The sequence below is a fragment of the Zonotrichia leucophrys genome, chromosome 3, assembly GCF_028769735.1.
Source record: "Zonotrichia leucophrys gambelii isolate GWCS_2022_RI chromosome 3, RI_Zleu_2.0, whole genome shotgun sequence".
Lineage (NCBI taxonomy): Eukaryota > Metazoa > Chordata > Aves > Passeriformes > Passerellidae > Zonotrichia > Zonotrichia leucophrys.
In genome coordinates, this window is record NC_088172.1 from 91,550,268 (window position 1) to 91,571,536 (window position 21,269).

General features: G+C 39.1%; 1 protein-coding gene across 6 annotated transcripts in view; it reads left to right on the top strand.

Annotated features, from left to right (window-relative positions):
* The window catches only part of WDPCP (WD repeat containing planar cell polarity effector), a 147,637-nt gene that overhangs the window by 94,803 nt on the left and 31,565 nt on the right, over nt 1-21,269 (top strand). For all 6 annotated transcript variants that reach the window (XM_064709248.1, XM_064709250.1, XM_064709249.1 and 3 more), the window contains 2 exons: nt 7,144-7,207; nt 13,246-13,348. In XM_064709248.1, coding sequence (XP_064565318.1) covers nt 7,144-7,207; nt 13,246-13,348 — 167 coding nt within the window. The remainder of the gene's footprint in view (nt 1-7,143; nt 7,208-13,245; nt 13,349-21,269) is intronic.

Below are 21,269 nucleotides of genomic sequence, written 5' to 3' on the forward strand. Positions count from 1 at the left end.
AATTTCAACAAACAAATGACATATCCTTCTTTATACCTAGACTCACTGCTTTTTCTAGAATATTTCATATATCTAAACTATTTCTTGCTAAGTATGTATTTTAAAGGTTTAAATGATCCCTTATTATTAAACTACTTCATTCAAAAATTAAGTTGGTTCACTTGAAAAACTGACTCAAAATTTTGTCCTGAGAAGAAGTGTGTATGTAAGGCAGAGACAGCTGAACTGTTTCACTCAAAAATAAATATTGGTTTCCTAGAGCAGAATATCATTCTAGAAGATAGGAATCACATACAAAGATTATTAACTTTTTTTATGGTTGGTTTGGGAACGACCTCAAGATTCACAACCAGTTAAAGCCCTCAAGGGCTTTCTCTGGCCAGAGAGTCATTCTGTCTGGCTCCCCTTATTAGCTTTCTCTTTCTTCCTATTTTTTAATTTGGTTTGCTTGTTTGCTTTCTTGCTTCAAACCAGAGGGTACCCTTTGATGTGAAGGGCATTCAGTTCTACGCCCAAAAATCTATAAAGTTATGGGTGGACTTCCTTTAGGTCAGAGTTATGTAACTTGACAGTATCTTTCAAGAGACTGAAATTTTGGGTGCTTTGAGATACTTGTATTTTTCTGTTTGTATACTGTATTTTCTCATGGTTATTCACTGACTTACTTGAGACCTATTTGTGTATGACCTTTGAAAGGTTCCATAAGGGATTTCTTTTTAAACAAGTCACTCAAGCCACAAATCCAGCACTTCACTTAACATGCCCATATTTAGGGCCCATGGAAAATTATAGGTCATAAACCCATGCATTAATGCTTTGCTAAATCTGGGCCTGAAGGGATGTGTAGATTATGCCTGGACAACTTTTAGGGCTCCTGCATCTAAAATACAATTTAGGATACAATTTAGGAGATTATCCCCTTGACTCCACACACATAGACCCAGTGGCTGTTTCTCCATTAGCGTGGTGTGCTCTGCAGCACTTTCTCTTCGTCGGTATCTTAGAAGGTAACGAGGCTGTGAACCTTCCTCAGAGGTTTGTGTCCTGTTCAAAGGAGCTCATAACCTAAAAGCATTGTGGCATAATAACAGCAGGCTGGCAAAATAATACTGCTGGCATCTCAGAGGGTGGAGCTTTCCAATGCATCCATTGATCCTTCTGCCACTTCCCTACTAACTTCCAGAATCACTGGGGAATCTCAGCCAATTTAACAGAGGGTAGAAGTCTCAGAAATAAGCAAATGCCTGCAAGTTTTGTGAAAATCAGCAACCAGTTGGGGTTAAATAGAATGCAGGAGGTTATCTGTGTCCCAAAAGCTACAGTGAAAGTGCAGCAGATAGAAGTTCTGCCAATCAAGACCTGTGCTGCAGAACACCAAGCGTGGTCCGCATGGCCCCTTGTTCAAACCTTGGCTGGGAGGGGGCCGTGGATGCCCTGCTGGGAGAAGGACAGTGTTAGCTGGATGATGTTCTGGCAGGGAATTTTTGGGAACAGGAAGAGTTGCTGTGCTGAGCCTTTGTAGGAGGAAGTACAAAATAGGTTCTTTGGAGAGTTCCTGGTCTTCAGACTGCATTCAGTTTTCTACAATCACCTTATTTAAAATAGGGCGTCCTACTGAACTCATTAGGGTAAAATCATTTTGAGTTTTGGTTGACTTTCGCTTAAAGTGAGTTTCTTTGGTTGTTTATCTGGGTTTTTTTAAAGAAATGTGAGATCTTGATGTATTTATTCCTCTCCAGGATTAAGTACCACTTTTTCAGCATTCAATATAAAATGCAGGATATAAACCTTTGACTAATACTATGCTTTATATACAATGGATTACACAGCAATCTAAGTCTTCAGAATTTACTGAAAATTTACATTAAAGTATCTTGTTGGAGCTCAATAGAATTTCAGGGTTGTCATTTTAAGGACCATTACACATGAGAATTTTTCCTGTGAAATATATAAGTCCTTTTAGCCCTGGTTTTGTAAAAAGGTTGTGAAGCTGACATACAGCTACATGCCTAAATCAGTGGTGTTGTGATCAACAGTTGGTGAAAAACTAATCTGTCCCATTTAAATCAACCACTTAGCAGCCCAGCCACGCAATTTTTAGGTTCTTTAACCTGATAATCTCTAATTATTCTGGATTGGAATTCCAACAGAACGGGGTTCGGAGTAATTTTGCAGATGTTATTCTTTTTTTCAATATTGTCTAATTTAAAAGGAAAATATTTCAGATAATAACAACATCTTTTGAGGGGGAAAAAAGCATGAAAACCATTTCTGTTCCAAAAATTGCTGATATGAGAATTTATGAGGAAACAGCTCCTTTTATGAATAATTATTATTATTGTGTTTAAGAAATGGGCAAGATGCCTAGAAATTGAATGAAAGAATGAGCTATTAAATTGAAATATTAAATGAAATAACTGAATTAAAAGTGATCATGTAAACCCAGCAGTAAATGTTGGGAGCTGTAGCTGATTGAACATATTTTCATCATCTGTTTTGTATGCTTAAATACAATTGCTTGATGTAAGTAAACACTTGATTGATATTCTGAATACTTTAAAATCTGCATATGCATCATGGAATACTGAACAATTAAAACTTAATTTCAGTGTAGTTTGATTACATGTAAATTATTTCAATATTCATTTTTTCCTGTTCTGTTTGCTCAGTGCATATTTAATATCCACTTTTTGAATGCATATCACTCTTGATTGGACTGTGAGATGAGGAGGACTCTGAAATTTCTTCCATTAAAAAGGATTGCCTTATAAATATTATTTGTGCCAGAGCTCTTCCCCTGCAGATTATTTTCTAAATGTTGTGTACTCTTATTGAAGACAAGGCAAAAGCTGCTGCAGCCCTCCTTTATCAGCCCAGCACAAGGAATATGCTTACATGGTCGATGAGCATGTCTAAGAAGGCTTGTTGGTTGTAACTAGTCCCTAAAGAAATGTTTCCATCTTTTCTGCACTATATTGCTTGCCTGCATGAGCTCCCTCTCCCTTCCCTTCCTCCTCCCTCCACGTGATTTTTATTTTATTTTCCTGGTTCTTGGAGGTCTTGCAAGACCCTTGAATATTATGGTTAAATATTACAAGTGCTTTCAAATTGACCATTTTCAGTCTGAAAAATGTATCTCTATCTTTAAGTGACCACATTCAATTTAAGAGTTGTGGAATACAGATGAAAATATTTTGCCTTTTTACATATTTGTAGAATATTTTCTAAAGACCAAAAAGACTTCTTGTCCCTTCTCTGCAGGCTGCAGTCCATACACATTTTTTTGATCAGCAGTGTTTCAAATTACACTATTTCTGAACATCCAACAGAAGGAAATCCCAGGCATTTGATTCTCTTAGTATTTATGTCAGTGAACAGAATAGCCTTTCTGAAGTTACAGATAACATTATATTTTTTTATTATGTATATTTTTTTATTTAATTTTAAAATAAAATTATTTCCTGGCATCTTTTCAGTTAGGTCATATTCCCAAAATACAGGCAGGCAGCAGGTTTGTCACTTCACCATGGAAGTCAAGTGTGGATTCCTCTCTGCCTTGACCATTTTTGACCTACATGCCTGTTGTTATATTAGTCCCATTTCCCCTTGATTTCCTTGTCCATACTAACAGAAATTTTTAATACTCTTTTAGAATGCATACAGAAATGCATAGAATAACAGTATTCTTTAGTTATGTGAGAATTTGAAGTTAATGTGGTATCTACTAAATGGCTTGCAGGGAAGTGTTTTCCTGTGTGTCCTACATAGTTAATTGCAGTTTCAGAGTTCTAATCTTGAAGGTCATATTTCTGTTGCCTGTCATTTTGACCAAACAAGTGGCTGAACTTCATGGTTTGCAGGTGGATTTCCTTATCTCTCTTTTTCAAGAGACATAAGTCTTGATTGCTAGAGTTATTGTGAACCAAGCAATAAGGGGCAAGGAGGAGGAGGGGGTGGGAAGACACTGTTCCACACCAGGGCCCTGGAGATTCCATTTTAGAGAGCAAATATCGTTCTGCTGACTGTAGCACAAGAACAAAAGGGGGAAGGTTTTACTTGGGGGGTATTTTGTTTGTTTGAGCAGCTGATAAACTGTTAAGTGAGTGTGCTAACAACAGTAAGAGGTCTTCCTAGGATAAAGCCTGCTTGTAAAACAGAAATTATTAGCTTGAGGTTGGTCTGATGCTATATGGACCTCTTTCTAATGGTTTCTGTACATTAAAACCAACAAAACTTTCATAACAAAGGGTTTCAGAATAACAGTTATCTTAAAACTGCTTAAAAAATGCTGGATATTCCTGACTGATTTAATACTGTTGGCCTAAGTAAAGCAAAAAAAAAAAAAAACTTGTCACTCTTCTTTGTAACATCTGCCTTCTTTTAAAGCAATTTATTTTATAATATTTTCTGAAGTAACTGTGATTGTTATTTGCAACACTCTTGGTTTGTGAAGTGCATTTCTCAGATAGATAGTCTTTTTTCCCCTCTTTTTTTTTTCCTTAGTACAGATCTGAAAATAATGAGTTAATGTCACACTTTTATGAATAGGGGCCATAATGAGACTGAAGTATGTATGTTGATTAAAGGAAAAATAATTGAAATCTTTGTGAAACTGCAAAGAAATTACAGCTTAAGGCCATGATTCTGTTCTGCAAGTCAATCAAATGAGAAAGTTATTTTATATTTTTTTGGTTGCAGGCATTTTTTCCTTGGCTAAAGCAAATGTCATTCAAATAGACTATGTAGTGATAACTTTGGAAATACAGAATAATTATATAGACATTCTTTTTAGCCAGTCATATTGCTGGTTTCTGTTCAGTTTCCCATTTCCCCTCTAAGTACTAAGAATGTATATTTAATCCATAATGGAAAAAAATATGCTAGGAAAAAAATATAAGCATGATAGCTGTTCAAGATACACATATTTTAACATTTACTTATTTTTCCTAATTAAAGTATAGCTTCAAAAGCATCATTGCAAAACCATGTATTTTGATGAAAAATCTGTCATAGGAATCATGCTGAAAAGTTCAGATACACAGACAAGCACAAGAAAGTGGGGGTGCAATGCCTGTTCCCCGGCAATCAAGGGGTTAACTTTAATTTATCTCTTCCCCTCCCTTAAACTGGTTCTGTGAGGAGGGCTGCAAATTAGTACTTGGAAGGCACAGCAGGGAGATTAGCTTTAGGGAGGGAAGGGCTCCCCACTCCAGCTCTTAGGAACCTCACCTGGAGAGTGCATTTCCTTTTCTACTTAAGCTAACATATTATGTCTTCTTGTCACGAATGTTATTCCTTGAGGAAAAGTCCTCTCTGGTTCTATCTTGCAATCTGATGAATCATTCCAAGTGTGTGGTAGAAGAGAGGAGAGCGATAAGGCTGTAACAGGAGGGAGCCAGGAAACCGCTGAGGCCGTGGCCGGGAACAGGAATCCTGGTGTGCTGCATCATATGGGATTACTTTACCCAGCCAGGGGAAGCAGGATTCCCATCTTTCCTCTTGTTCACACCAGCCTGAGGAGGAGCTGCAGCACTGCCCACTGTTTCCTATGACACCAAGGTGCAGAGATGTACAAATTGTGGCATCCATGTGATGCTGTCTGACAATATTTATTTGACAAGCACAACCTACACCTTTCTAACCCTGAGAAATCACAATGTTTTTTTTCCCCACTGGGGCAAAGAAGTCATCTCCTTCCAAACCTCAAGTATCTACAACTGATCCATTGTTGAAATTGTTAACAGGTGGAAAGGGAAATTCACCCACTTTGTAATGGAACAAATACAAAATTGCTCTATATGGAATCAATCTTCTGCCTCCCAGCTGAAATAAAATTGGGGTATTTGCATTTCTAAAACTAATCACCAAACCTATTTTCGTAGCTAATTTTAAACAGTTAAAAATGTGCGATAAAGGAAAATGTGTACAGATAGAATCACTTTCTCATAATACAATGTCACATAATGATTATCTATGTCTAGTATAAGAGAGACATTAGCCCAATGCAGAATTTTCCATTGGGATTAGCATTTGCCAATGCAATGTTGATTCAACCAGATCTGATGGGACTCAACACTGAACCACTTGGTGAGGGTTTTAAACAATGAAGAAGGTTAAGGGTAGCCACAGTCCTACCTTACAATTCTGCAATCTGAGTATGAGCCTATCAAGTTTCCCCAATAACATCCTCAGAAAGCTTCTGAAGGATGGGTCATGTCCTCCTGCTTCTGTGGAATTCCTCAGGACTGCGCACAGGAGAATATACACACCCTGGCCCTGTCCCTTCATCCCTGTGGATGGGATTTTTTAGTTGCTGTAACTCCCAGGAGATGGTGTGTGGTGTCTGGGTAGACCAAGGGGACAGTCTGTCACCACACATGGAAGGAGCTGTTGTTCAGCAAGGTCTCAGCCCGCTAAAGGTCCTCAAAGGTGAAATTCCACATTCACACTGCTCCCTTCCTGCTCTCCTGAATCTCTGGGTGATGCTCAGGTCGTGCCTTCTAGAGCATATCTAGAGGTAATTTTGCTCTTTTGCCCCTTATTTTGCTTCATTGATGCAATGTTTTTCACTCTAGGATCTCAGAAAACTCTCAGGATTCTGTGCTAATGCTGGGCTAAGGTAGTTACAAGACAAAACAGTATCACCCCCTACCTTTTTTAGTCCCTGAGGATTCATGACTCAATTGGATTAGCATCTTCAGAGAGCTGTATCAAGGGGTCTGCAAGGACAAAACTCAGTGTAAATTTCTACAGGGACCTCTGAAGTAATGTGAAATTTGGGATTAGTATTTTCTGTAGAGGATTTTGAGGCTCCTACCAGCATTGCTGGGGATACTGTTTATCGGTGTTGTGGTTGCTATCTTCGTAAAGGATGGATTTGTTAGGATCTTCAGCTCCCTTCTGATTCAACCAGATATGATGGGGCTCAACACTGAACCACTTGGTGAAGGTTTTAAGCAAAGAAGGTTAAGGGTAGTCACTGGACTCCCTCACAGTTCTGCAATCTGAGTATGAGCCTATCAGGTTTCCCCAATAAAACTTTAGCATCAGTTTTGGTGAGCATTGAAGGACTTGTCCATGAGCAAAATTTGATGCATCTCTTAAGCTAACCTCAGCAAGCAACGTGTTTCCTTTTTCTTTCAGGTATCAGAGGTTTGAAAAAGCATTTCTGCTGGCTGTTGACATCGGTGCTCGGGACCTGTTCATGGTGAGTTGTTTCTGGAGACAGAGGCTCTTGGAGGATATTATTTGTGAGCTTTTGCACACATTAAAATAGTTCCAGGTCATTTGCAGCCTTGCACACACACTGAAGACTGAACTATTCTACCTTTGCCATCCTGAACCTCATCAGTAGGAATTTAGTATCTTCAGAGTCACTGACATTTTCCCCAGTGGGGCCTGCAGGCTATTCTTAATTTTCCAGGAATTGTTGTACATGTTTTTAAACTTTCCCTTTCTTCATCTGACCTGATGTGGGTGAATGTCATCTTTCACTCTAATAAGCTTATACATTTCTAATTTGTTCCTTTAAGTCCAACTGCTGAATCCTGGACACAAGAGCTGTCCATGTCCTGGGGATCCTGAATGCTCTTAGTTTGTCTCTTGGGGTTTTGTGAAAAGTGACAAATTATGAACGCTTCTGCTGGTACTTTTAAAACAACAAAGCTCAGCAGCATCAACACAAGGGTTTTAACATTTCATGCACACTCTGCCTCCTCCCATTTAATTAGCTACAAAAGTAAAATTAACCAGCTCTTAAAAGGTCCTCTGTGTGAGCACTGCAGGAGGTTCTTGTTTTATAAGATCTTGCACCACAATGTCACAGTGAGGTCAGATGGACAAAGCCAGTCGTGCTCTCCTAGTCTCTCAGCATGTTGCTGCTCCACAGCTGATTTCATTGTTTTCAAAGAAACAATAGGAAAGGGCTTGTTGAAAAAAAGGCCCTTTGAACGATTCGTTTGCTTGACTCTTTTGCATAATGAAGACATTCTGTTGTTTAAATTAAGCTTTGACACTAGATGTTAATATCATTTATCCCATTAAGTCACTTGCCCTGCTAGTTTGATCTTGATATTTAAATTGTATGTTAAATTACACAATTAAATCCTGCTTTTAGGGGTTATGAAAATTCCCTTCTAATTATATAAAAAGTTGTGTGAACCTTTTGATGTTTTTTTCACGGCTCTAATCATCTGGCTTGTTCCATCTAATTAGAAAGATGTGAATACTGCGATAAACTTTACTAAGTATGCATCAAAAGAATGTGATGGAAATGTCAGACTTTTAGGAAATTCATTACATGTTCTATGTTTACTCCTCTCAATTTTCTGTCTTTTTAGATCATCTCTTTCCTTGTCTCTCTTTATTGAATGTAACATCTTCAATACAAATTTTATACCTAATCATGCTAAGCACTGCTGCAGCCACATATAAGATTCAGACTGTAGTATGTCTGGAGCAGATTAAAGCTTTTTGTCAAGGGCTCTCCCAGTGTACAGATAATAAATACTCCCTAATTTTAGCCATTCTGACAGAAAAAATATCACCAGCATTTGCATCAAAGGCCCTCTCTTATATGACTGAGAGCATTTCCTATGTGGTCTGTTTCTCTTTTCTTCCCTCTGCTGACTGCAGGATTGAGGGAGCACCTCTGTGCCAGGGTGGGAAACACCAGTGTTGGGTGTTGAGATGGGTGCACAGCTGCTAGCAAGAGGGAGGGACTGTCAGTACCTGGCTCCACAGGTGATAGATAACATGTTCTACTGTCACCAAAAAGTCTCTCCAACTTTCTTCAGGAGGAGTTTCACTGTTCACAAAGCAATTAACTCCATCCTTTCCTACTCTTTGCCTTTTCTTTCCTCTCTCAACACCTACTCTTCATTTCCCATCCTACCAATGCCCTTAAACACAAATGTATATTTCTGAAAAGTTCCTCCTGGCTTATGTCATTGTGAGATCAAAACCAGTTCTTTAATGTCCTCGTTCTGCTTGCATTACCTTTGAAATTCCTCATAGTTGCCCCTAAATTATGCTACAAGCAGCACACATCCCTGCCTCCTCTGGGGAAATGTCCTTTTGCTAATTCATCGTCTAAGTCAGTCATTAATGAACAAACTTTACAATAAGCTAACAGTGGGACTGCTGCAAGTCCACTAAGTACAGGACTCAAGAATTTTAAACATTCATAGGTCATTAAGGGTATTTATTTGTGCATGGTAATTTCTAGGGAATTTGGCTTCATTGTGCTTAATACCATGTGAAAATTAGATAACCTGTTCCCTGAAACCTTACAGTCCTTTTAGGTATTTGTATAACAATGCTACTGCTAAGTAAAGGTTGGGCATCCCTCACTTCTGCTTAATACTGAATGATTCCTATATATTGTTTATGTAAGGCAAAATGCAATTACTAGTATACCATTTGATTTTGCATATATTTAAAGTAGTTTTATCCATTTTTAAAACCTCAGATAGCTCTCGGAGTCACATCGCCTTATTCCCAATTAATTTAATGGAATTTCAAGAAGAAACAGTAGTCTAAATAAAGTTACCTGATGGCATAAGCAAAATAAGAAAGAGCTGTTAATTAAAGGGGAGCAGAGAAGGAACAACAAGGAAAGGATAGAGAGGAATAGATACAACAGAGGTTGAGGAGGATGCAAACATTGAGTACCCATCACCAGAGACTCCCAAGAAAATGTCCTATATCTTAGAGAATTTACCCTGAGCATCAGTTTCACCAAACAGGGCTCTACAGCATTCCAATTATTTGTTTTGAGACGGCAAAGAAGTTTGAGAGAATGCTACCTGAGGGCTAATTTTTCATTTCAAAGAAATGAAAAAGAAAAAACAAAAAAGGCTTACAACTATAGCTATAGTGTCACTAGATGAGGCCATAGCAAGACACATACACTCCTGTGTCTCTCCTTGAGCTTTACCCTTGTGTCACATCCAAGTCCATCAATTAATGTCATCTCCTACAAAGTTAAAAAAACCCCAAAAAACTGAAAAGGACATAATATTAAGAACAACAGCTCCAAGTATTGGACAGTGACTGATCCAATCTGTGACAGAAAAGATCAAGCAGTGGAAAGGTTGTTAGCTTGAAATGCTTTTGTAGTGCAGTCCAGCTCTCAGCTGCTGAAAATTCAAAAGGCCATCCCATGTACCAAAGGTAGCAAAAAATGCAAGGAAAAGACACTTTAATAAAACTGTCAGATCTTGGGTGATACACTGATGAGGAAAGTGCATGCTTCGAAGAAATGTTGGAGTGTTGCCCAGAAATATCCTATAGACAAATGCACATCGTGTTTCAAATGACTTCTGCTCGCCAATGGCCAGCTCTGTGAGTCACAAAGGTGAGGGGGAAAGGGAAGTAGTCCAAAAAGTAAGCAAGCTGTTAAATTATAAAATAGAGCCCTTTCAGCAAGCTCCTGATAAGCAGCTGGAATTTGTTTTTATTGTCACCATTGTGTTTGAGAGAGATGTGATCTTTGGACTTATAAATTCTTAGGTAATTGTGTGAAAAAAATCCTTCATGAATATTCAGATAATTTAATTCCTTTTTCTCCTGTCATTCTTTAAAGCAGCCTGTAATCTGGTTTAAAAAAAAGCTTCTTTTTTTTTTAATTATTTTTCAGTTTGCTGGTTTAATCTACTCAGAGAGTTATAAATTCTTAGAAAAATCTACTTGTGCTGGTTTATTTGAATGAGAAACACCTAAATTTGATCTGAAATGGTCTAATTAGGAGATTTCATATCTGTAATCTTTTGTTTCTAAAGCTGGTTTAGAGATGAGGCAAAGGCTACTTTTTTATTGTTCTTCATGACCAGTGACTTGAGGAACAACAAAGCAAGCCACTTGCCAACCTACTGCAAACCTTTATTTCTTACAAGGCCCTTGTTAGTTAATGATGAACATCTAACACCTTTACATTATTTTACTCAAACCAGAAAATGAGCAAAACCAAGACCTGAAATAACAGCTGCTTTGGTACACAGAGTGCACAAGCTCTTCACTGACAAAACTTCATAATTTTCTGCAGTTGTTTCCACTACGTCCTCAAGCTTGCTATTTGAAATTGCACAGAGGTATACAATACTTCTCATAGTTTCAGCTACAAAAAGACAATCCTTAAACACTGTCAGAATGTATTTTAAGTAAGTCTGCCTGCACATCCAAATTTCTGTAAGTTCAGACTTGTCCAAGAGCCCTTGGGTCTTCTATTGTTATCTAAATAAGGCGACAGTATCTGCTGTTTAATCTTCATAGAAATCATACCTTGCTGCTCAGGCCTTTTTCTCCTGACAACCAAGTCAGGCCTACAAAGAGAGGAAATACAGAGTTCATCACAAGTTCATAACCCGTTACTCTGCTCCAAGACATGTGCACATTTTTTTAGTCACACCTGTGTTTGTGATGAGAAGACACTGCTGTCTCCTGCAGACTCTGCAGATCCTGCAAGTCAGTTCCAGGCTTTCCTGCACAATCATCTCAATTTCTCTAAGATTTTCAGTTTTGTTTTAAAGTTCTTGTTCTTGTTGTTAAATGACAGGTTACTGAAAGCAGCATGTCCTTCTCCTAACACTATTACTCTCACTTTTTAAATCTAAACATGTCTTTCTAGAGTAAAGTCACTTTTCCTGTAAGAGTTTCTGTCATATTGATGCAGGTGGCAGTAAACTCACATAAAGAAGGGTGGTTTCACCTGAGATCTTCTACATTAGGGAAAACATAGTTGCTTTTATGGCATGCAGAGGTCAATATTTCCAGCAAACACTCCTTTCCCCTTTTAATTCCTGCAAGCAGATGGCTTGCAGAACAAAGGAATAACTTAAATCTTTGGATGTCAAATGGCATCTTCAGCAAAGTAGTGGGGGGAAAAACTTTGCCAACTGTTCTTCTTCTTTTTCTCACTTTCTGTGTCAACAGTTCATGCACAGAGCAGCATGTGTCTATGATGCTAGATGAGAAGGGGGTTAATTGTCTCTTGATTAATGGTCAAGAATAAACTTTTACTTTTTGAGGACCAAAACCAAGGGCAGTGAGAGTGTAGTTTGTCTGCAGGAATATATTCTCCCACAAAGAGCTTTGTTTGTAGTACAGGTGGTTTCCACCTCAAATATTAATATGCAATGAAAAGCCTTGACTTTTGATAAGGGCGTGCAGTGATGGGGCAAGGGGGAATGGCTTTAAACTGGCAGAGGGCAGGTTTAGGTTGGATATTTGGAAGAAATTCTTTCCTGTGAGGGTGGTGAGGCTCTGGAACAAAAGTCACCCAGAGAAGCTGTGGCTGCCCCATCCCTGGAAGTGCTTAAGGCCAGGTTGAATGGGGCTGGGAGAAACCTGGCCTAGTGGAAGGGCAGGTTGTGTCTGCCCTGGGCAGGGAGCTGGAACGAGTTGATCTCTAAGGTCCCTTCCAACCCAAGCCTTTCTATAATTCTGTGTAATGATAACACCCCTGCTGCAGCCCTCTGTTTTTTGACTCTAGATAAAAGAGTATATCCAGAGTATTAGCAACTGTTCATGCTAGACACCATTTTTGGAAAGCCCCTTGTTGTTCAGGAGTGATTCAGAATCATGCCAACCCTGTGGATGTTACAACCACTGAGCAGCCACTGTTGCTGTTTTTACCGCCAATATCAGCACAGGGAGGACCGTCTTACAGAACAGTGAGGGTAACAACCCTCAACAGGGAGTGTATGACAACATTCAAACAAAAATTAGTTCTTAAAAAATGAAAACCTTCAAGTCATAGAATCATTAAGGTTGGAAAAGTCCTCAAAGGTCATTGAGTCCAACTGTCAACTCATTACTAACAGGCCCACCACTAACCCATGCCTCTAAGCACCACATCTGCATTTAGCATGCTCCAAATAGAGGCTGTCAGCCAGGAGAGTTCCAGTACTTCAGATCTGGTTTACACAGAGCTACCTCCTATCAACATGCTTTTAGTTCAACAGAAGTTATGTTGAAAGTCGACAGATTGGTTTCTTTCATGCATTGAGTCAATAGCTTTGCTTTTATCAGTGCCTGATTGGTCAGTGTTTTATTCATTGCTGTATTCAACAGCACAAGTAAGGAGATACATTTGCGTTGGAGGGAATTAAAATGTAATGGTAGGTTCATCAGTTCCATCTGTGTTTGTGATCTAAATAATAAAAGAGCCTCTTTCTTTCAAAATCCCTTTTGTTGCTCCTTTGAGATTCATTTTAGATTAATCTTTTTTCTTCTTTATTTCCAAAGGACATCCATTACCTTGCTCTAGATAAGGGTGAATTGGCACTAGCTGAAGTGGCAAAGAGAAAGGCTAATGACATTGATGCAGAATCAATAACTACTGGAATTGGTAAGAATTAATGGTGTCTAAAAAGCCCTTTTGTTTTAATCAATACTTGTCCTGTAGAACATGTTGTTATATTTGTAGAGGGGTTATTGTTTTGATTGCATTGTTTTCTTTGAAAGTGAGACCGGATTTTCATTTGTGACTAAAGAACAGAATTTTTATTGGTAACTAAAGAAGAAGGCTTATAAAAATCACACAGCTTTGCCTTTCAGTACCCGTGTGAGGATAGCTGTGAAGCAAAAAGATTTATACTGTGGCTATATAGAAAAGTTCAGGCTATACAAACTGAACTGAGTGCAAGAGGTAAGGGACTGAATCTGAAAATCTTTGTTCATATCAACATTTAAGGCCAGTTATGGCAATTTGACTCATCTTTAAATATTTGCTGGTGCACACTGGAGCCACATCCAGCATTGATACTTTGGCAGTGCTCAAATGGAACATTTACTGATGTGAGCACAGCTTCATATCCTGGCTTTAAAGCAGCAGCTTTGCATGCACTGGGATTCTTGCCATTCCGTAAGGAATAGCAGTGCTAAAGTTGCAGTGTGAGATTAACAGCTGAAACAGAGATGACTTTTCATGCAGGGGAACTCACAACTCATTCACTTTCTCTTTGTGTTTCTTCTGAATTGACATGAAGAGATGTATGCAAGCATAAGACCATTCTGATTTCATGCCTTATAGCATGAACCAAGAAGAAGGTGTCTCTGTCTGGGGAGCTGACCTCCACTGGAAACAAAGGGAAGAAAATGCACAAAGCCTAAAAATGTTTGTATAAAATTTGCACAGTTCTATTTTTGCTTATTGTACTGCATCATTAGAGGAGAGCACTGAGCTTTTGTCCTTATCCCATGCCAAGAACTAGAATAGGATTAAAGCTCAGAAGGGTGTTTTGTGAGTCAGTCACAAAACCTTTGAGATCTTGGGTAACACAGGTTTCTTTTAGAACTGTACATCTCCCTGTTTACCCAGAGCACACAAGGGAATGCCCCTCCAGTACCTAGAAATGCAGAGAGGCCATATATGCATTTATGTGCCTGTTTCTGTAGAATGTATAAATCCATGACTTTCAAGGCTATTGCAGTACAGTAGCCTCTCCTTCTCTCTCCAGCAGAGTAGGAATCAAGTGGTGCCTCTCCTGAACTCTTCAGTCTTTTGTTTCCATTCTCAAGTCACTTAAAGCTATTTTCCACCATAACTGGGGTTTTGGGCAAGCCCTTTCACCACTAGAGTTTGAAAAAAACCTGACCTGTTTAGGTCATCCCTTAATCGACTCTTCAAAGTGTGCAGTTACATCTCCTCTTCTCTTCTCTTCTCTTCTCTTCTCTTCTCTTCTCTTCTCTTCTCTTCTCTTCTCTTCTCTTCTCTTCTCTTCTCTTCTCTTCTCTTCTCTTCTCTTCTCTTCTCTTCTCTTCTCTTCTCTTCTCTTCTCTTCTCTTCTCTTCTCTTCTCTTCTCTTCTCTTCTCTTCTCTTCTCTTCTCTTCTCTTCTCTTCTCTTCTCTTCTCTTCTCTTCTCTTCTCTTCTCTCTTCTCTTCTCTTCTCCTCTTCTCTCTCCCCTTCTCTCTCCTCTCTCCTCTCTCTCCTCTCTCTCTCCTCTCCTCTCCTCTCCTCTCCTCTCCTCTCCTCTCCTCTCCTCTCCTCTCCTCTCCTCTCCTCTCCTCTCCTCTCCTCTCCTCTCCGCTGCACCAAGTATAACTGAGATGCCCAGGACTTGCATCTGATAATTTTCTATTATTTGACACTTAATCCAGAAAATTTGAACTCTAATCTGTATCTTCATTTAATTCCTTGCAAACTACCATGATTAGTAGATTTCTGAAGTTGGACTATTGATAAATTTAGTGAGAGTCTTTTGTAGCATTGTAGATGCACATACAGGGAGAGGGGTAGGGAAAAGAACACAGGTGATCACTGATACCTTCCTTGCCTATAAAATGCCATACACATGTAACTCAATTCAGCAGTAAATGTGCAGGCACAAAGTCTTCCCCTCCTCCAGACCAATCCTACAGTTATGTCTGCAATGCTCCATTAGCATAAATTATTAAAGTAATTTTATATGATAAAGACTTTTACTGAATAATTAACTATCAGGATGATTTAAAGTACTTTTCAATGCCCCCAGGGACAAACTGTCACTGAGATTCATTCTCTAAACAGTAATGAATTTGCATCCAATTCATTTTGTATGAAAATAAACAGGAATCTCCCATGAGTTTGTTTCGCTGCAGATTCAGTCTCACCTTAAACATGTGAAATCTCAGCCACAGGTTTTGTTTTGTTATACTTTATTGCAATGTCCCTTCTAATGATGCTTTTATTTCATAAACTGTTGTTGGCAAAAAAGTTGACATGAGGTATGAACTTCGTGGACCCAATGAAAACAAAAGATGATGAGTGCTTTATATGGAAATTGCTGTATCTTTCTAATACTTTGAGGGGGAGAAAAAAAAAACATGCCAGAGCCAGAAGTTTTAAAATGCAATTTCAAACAAGTCTGTGTCCTTGACCTCTTCCCAAACCCAGACATCTTCAGCTGGTCCCTGCTCTCTGGAGTTGGCAGCCACTCAGTTCACCAATGGTCACACTTCTCCCCAAACTTCTTGAACACCCACTTCAGGCTTTTACAAAGAGACAGTAACCTAAGCAGCAAGGTGCAACCAGTGCTATTTAGCTTATACTGGACACACTACAGCTTATTTCTTAAATATATATAAAGCGAACCATTGTCATATGTCAATACCTGATGAAATTTCCTGAGCTAGCCCATCCCCAAACCTCAGCTCAGCACTGAGCACTGCTTGAAAATAAGATGAGTCATTGCTTCTGGCTGATTCCCAAGCCTTTGAGAGTGCTCCATCTTGCCCCAGATATATTTAATTTGTCAAGATATTTCTGTGTACAGGGCTCACTTCAAGCATAATGTATTTCAAACTCAGACTTCCAGGAAAAGTTTCAAGCTCCTACAAATAATGCAGAATGACAATATAATTATAATTTATAGATGTCATCCAGAATTCTATATGTGTAGACTCCTCACACATGTTATACCAATATTTGTGTCAAGATAAAACTAAAAATAGGCTGATTATTTTAAGGTTTTCTGAATTTTGGCTCTTCTCAGTTTATCATCACGTGATTGCAGTTTGCTGGACACTCTTTTGAAGAGGCCACCTTCTAAGCTGAGGAGCTAAGGAGGTCTGTGGGCATCTGGTAAAAACATCTGTAGACCTGCAGAACACAGTAGCTTGGTGAGAATATTGCTGAGCAAAAGGAAGTGCTAGGTGAACTATGGTTTTGGCAGAATCATATCTTTTGTTCATCTGATTAAAATCTTCTGAGGATCAATATTCTCATAAGATTTTATGTTTGACAGCCTGTGAAAATGCATCTTGAGGGATGAGAATATTGAAGTAATGGCATTGTACATCTCAGAAATGGCATTAGCTGTCTTCCCTTTCCCCACCCTTATTTGATCAGCAGACCACTGGCCATGGATCCTGTGGTTTCTTCTTCCAAAGATTTTCTGTTGAATTATTTCTGTAGTTGATGCACAAGTTCCTTAATGAGGTCAGGGAGTTCTCATTTAGCCTTGCCTAAAATGTATGCTGTGCACCTCATTTCACTTGATTAAAAGAGAGAATAAATAATTTATTCAATATTGGCATATATGTAGGTTACGAATAAATTCTGTTTATGAGCGTAACCTGGCATGTACTCTCCTGGAACAGTATTTTCTGTGGTGGGAGAGTGAGTCTGTTTGGTGCTGTAAAGTGTGGGTTGCTAATGTAAAACCTGAGTTGCAAAGAACTGACATGGCAGAGCCTGTTAAGAAATGCCATAGCTAATAATGATCATGGAGGTGAGGAGCTCAGCCCTTCAGACATCATTGCTCAATGAATATCCAACGAAGAGCATATGTAGGCAGTGTCAGAAAGTTTCCCAAGGCCAACTTCCAACAAATTACATTAGGGCCTAGCAAGGTGATTTTAACCTTCAAAATCAACAGCTTTCACCCAAAAGGGATTCATGTTGTGACAAGACAGATAACCACTGCATAGTTGAAAGGCAAATTAGAAAACCTTGTATTTCTACTTAGAATTTCAGAATATTAGTAACTAATGTTTAGGCAACATTTCTAACAGAGGTATCTTAACAAAAACACTGATGTTCAGATAATTGCATTGTTCTGAAATGCTAGATAGGACTGACTAACATTTTGGTGGTTCACTAATGTCTCATGAAAGTGCTTGAGGTTTTTCCATTTAAAATAGAATTTTAAAATATTTCTGGAAGTATTCCATACTGTTTGCAAGATAGGGAATCTTATCAGTTCTCACAGAGACTGAAGTCTAATTTCCCAGAGTGTTTGTTAAATGACATTTAAAATGTAGGGACCCTAAATGTTTCACCTTACTGGCAAGGACCATCTCCAGTTTGAACCCTAAGTGGAGAATTAATTAATTTTATCTTAGTTCTGTGGTAGTGTTTTATATTGAATGGCTTACACGTTCTTTGTGATAATTAATAATGACACATCCTACGGTGTTTTGTCTGAGGTACCAGTCTGGTCTTGCATTGCAGTCTGCTACCTCCAGATCACTTATCATTTACTCAGATCTTCCCCTCTTCCTGACAGTCCTGGGGAGCCTGCTTGCATTTCAAGACCGTGTTTAGAATTGTCCCCCTGTGTTTGTAACCTTCTCTGGCCTTGCATTAGCCTAGTTGGTAACATTTCCTTCTCCTCTGATCCATGATGACTCCTTTCATCTCTCAAGCAATATTCTTCCTCACCCTCACATACCCTCTCTGACACTGATGGCAAAGCCTTCTTCATTTCCTGCTCTTCCTTGGCACATGCAGCTTTCTCTTGTCATCTATCAAGTTTCAAGTTAACTGAGAATCTTGGCCTTTATTTAATGACTTTTATTTCACTTCATGCTTCAAAGGTATTGTCCCAGACACAGGTGAGCTGTGATCTGGGAGGGCTCAGGGACACCTATTCATACCACAGTTTTTTGGAGCCTGCCCCCTTCAGTGTAAGTGTTAGATCTCCTATTTATTTGTTTCTATTTTCAGTTTAAGTCAATCAAAACCTCTGGAATCAAACCCTTTGCTTTTATTTTTCTAATAATGTAGCTTTTCCCCCAGAGAGCCAGAAAAACATTTTTAATGAAAAATGCTTTCTAAGTATGATTGGCAGCTCACCTATGGCAAGAAATTAGTTTCCACAAGCACCTTTTTAATTTTGTGCCACCCAAGATGAGTGTCTTTGAAGATCCATAGTAATTTGAAATTATTTAACTGTGCTCATATATACACTCTCTTGAACATATCAAGCCACACACAGCACTTGACAAAGAGCCCATTAAGCACAGTGAAAGGATTTCTGCCATCATCAGTGGGCTTTGGAAGGAGGTTTTAGGATGCAACAATTTCATGGGTGGGCATGATATGACCAGGACTGCTGCCATCTGCAAAGACCTGGTTTGGAAGGACCAAGGTGTAAGAGTGGCTTCAAGAGGAGGGAGCAGCAGCCAGCGCTCATGGCATTGCATCCTGTTTTTAGATTTCCAGCTGGAACTGAGTATTTTCCTCTCTTGAGGGTTAGAGGCACTTACTTGTGTTCTTTTCAAGAAGTGGAGTCATTTGTTTTGCTTGAAGTCTACAGTAATGCCAAACTATTCTTGGCTCCACCTCATCTCACCTCTCCTCTTGCTTGTGTCATGATGTCAGTTTTGATCTATACCTTCCCACCTCTAGACAGCTTTGCCTGAAGACATAATCCTCAGCCCCTAATAATTATGAGTACATCAAAGGCTAGTTGGTTTGCTTAGCTGCAGAGGTCTCCACAAAGATCTGTGTATCTTCTCTTGAAAGAGATTTATAGTTTTGTGTCAAGCTTTAGAATTATCATGGCCTTCCATTTTTTCCCCTTGTTTATAGTGGCATATTCTGGCCCACTACAGAACTGATTTAAAAAGCACAACTATATGCCCAAAATGAAGACACCTTCTCCTTCATATTTTAATGATTCTCATATTTTGTAATGTCTGTCAGCAGTAAAATTATTGATTATGAAAAAAATCTTACCAGAAGTCATAGATTAACTGCATTTTGCGAGTTTTAGGGACTTCCATTTTTTGTACCAAAAGTCACATACTATGACTGGTTTATAAAAAAAAACAAACAAGAAAAAAAATTCCAGTATTTCCAAATTCTAAAAATTGAAAGGAGTTGTCTGTACCTGATATGGTTTTATTTTACTAACAAGTAGGATATTGCAAGGCATGTGAGGTCACCTCATCTCAGATCTCTTCAGTATAATTCCATTTTATCCCTATAACCCCCAGCCAAGTTGATGCACATAGACAACAGTGAATGGATGACACTAATTACCAAGTAAACAACATATTTTCGGTGGCAACAGATCAAGAAGAAAGTTTCAAAAGTGAAAGGAATTCACAGAGCTACACCTTGGGGGAGGATGTAACATGATAAAGAACAGTTTAGCATAAAAGATTTCAGAGGGATGCCCATGGCATGGCATTGAAGTGAAGAGAAGCAAGTCAGTACTCAAGCTGTTGACATTGTAGCTAGGAATTTAAGTAGGAATTTGGCTTCTCATCACTGACTTCAGTCCATAGACTGTAGTAAATTTAAATAGAAAGCACACATAGTTAAAATAACTGTTGAAACAAACTATCAAAGAAATTGACGCATGGAAAGTGTCTTTGCATGAAGACTGAATGAATACCTTTCTGGGAAATAGGTCTTAGCCAAATACAATTTCTGCTTAGTCAAACACATGTTTTTCTGGCTTGGTGTAGGATAGCTGGATGAAATGTAATAGCCTCTAATTCACTGTAGGTCAAACTAGATGATTTACACTGTAGTATAATATTCATATGTTCTGGATTCCACTCTTGCCTACAGCTCTGTGAAAAAGCCCCTGGTAAATCTCCCATTAGCTTCAAAAGGCCCACATGTGGTCTAAAAGACTGCAGTTAAAAGCCACATAATATATATGTAATATATATTCACACATCTCATAGTATGCACGTGTGTGTGTACATAAGTGGGTGTTATATTTACACATACACAGCCAAAATCTGGCCAGTCATGAAAATAGCTCAGAATCTGAACACAAGCCAGGGGAATTATTACGTATTTGTATTTTGCTTCATGACATCACAGAAGCCGCTGTGGGAAACAGTTTTGTTTTGTTTCCTGAAAGAACAAAAAAGTAATCACAAGCAGGAGGTGCTTTCATAAGCGCTGCAGCTGGCTGGGAGCTGTGGATGTGTGTGCTCGTGGTGCGTCAGGGGCATGTTTGTCTCACACACCCTGGAGCCGTCCCTCAGCCTCTCGCTCTCCGACGGGGAACCCGCCGGGTGCGCTCCCTTCTGCGCCCTGCAGAGCGTTGGCAAACACATATTTGCATGGCAGTTGGTATGTGTTTTGTCCTGTTTGCTCTGCGTAATGTAACGTGATGTGACAGGCTGTAATTCATCACATCAGCTGCGTGACAGCCCAGCGATTGGAAAAGAGCTGCGATGGTGGGCTGATGTGAGGAGGCAGTTTAATGTTGGTTTGGAGTCTCTTAGTGTTAAGGTTTTTTAGAATCACCTACCAAAGAATTATCTCTGAGTATTCCCTGTGCAGGAGAGTTTTAGAAGTAGTGATCAGGCAGAGCACAGTGAGCATCAGGAGGAAGCTGAAGGTCCCTGTGCTCAGAATGAACAACTCTTGTAAATATGAGAACCCTTGCACATGTGTTGTTAGATCAAGCACATTGAAGGACAATTTATTTATTTCCTCCTCCTTCACTGCACTCCCCAGGCACACCACAGGTCCTTATGTGGGAATACTGTGGAATTGCCGACGGCAAAAACGGAGGTTGAGGCTGTTTTCCTCCA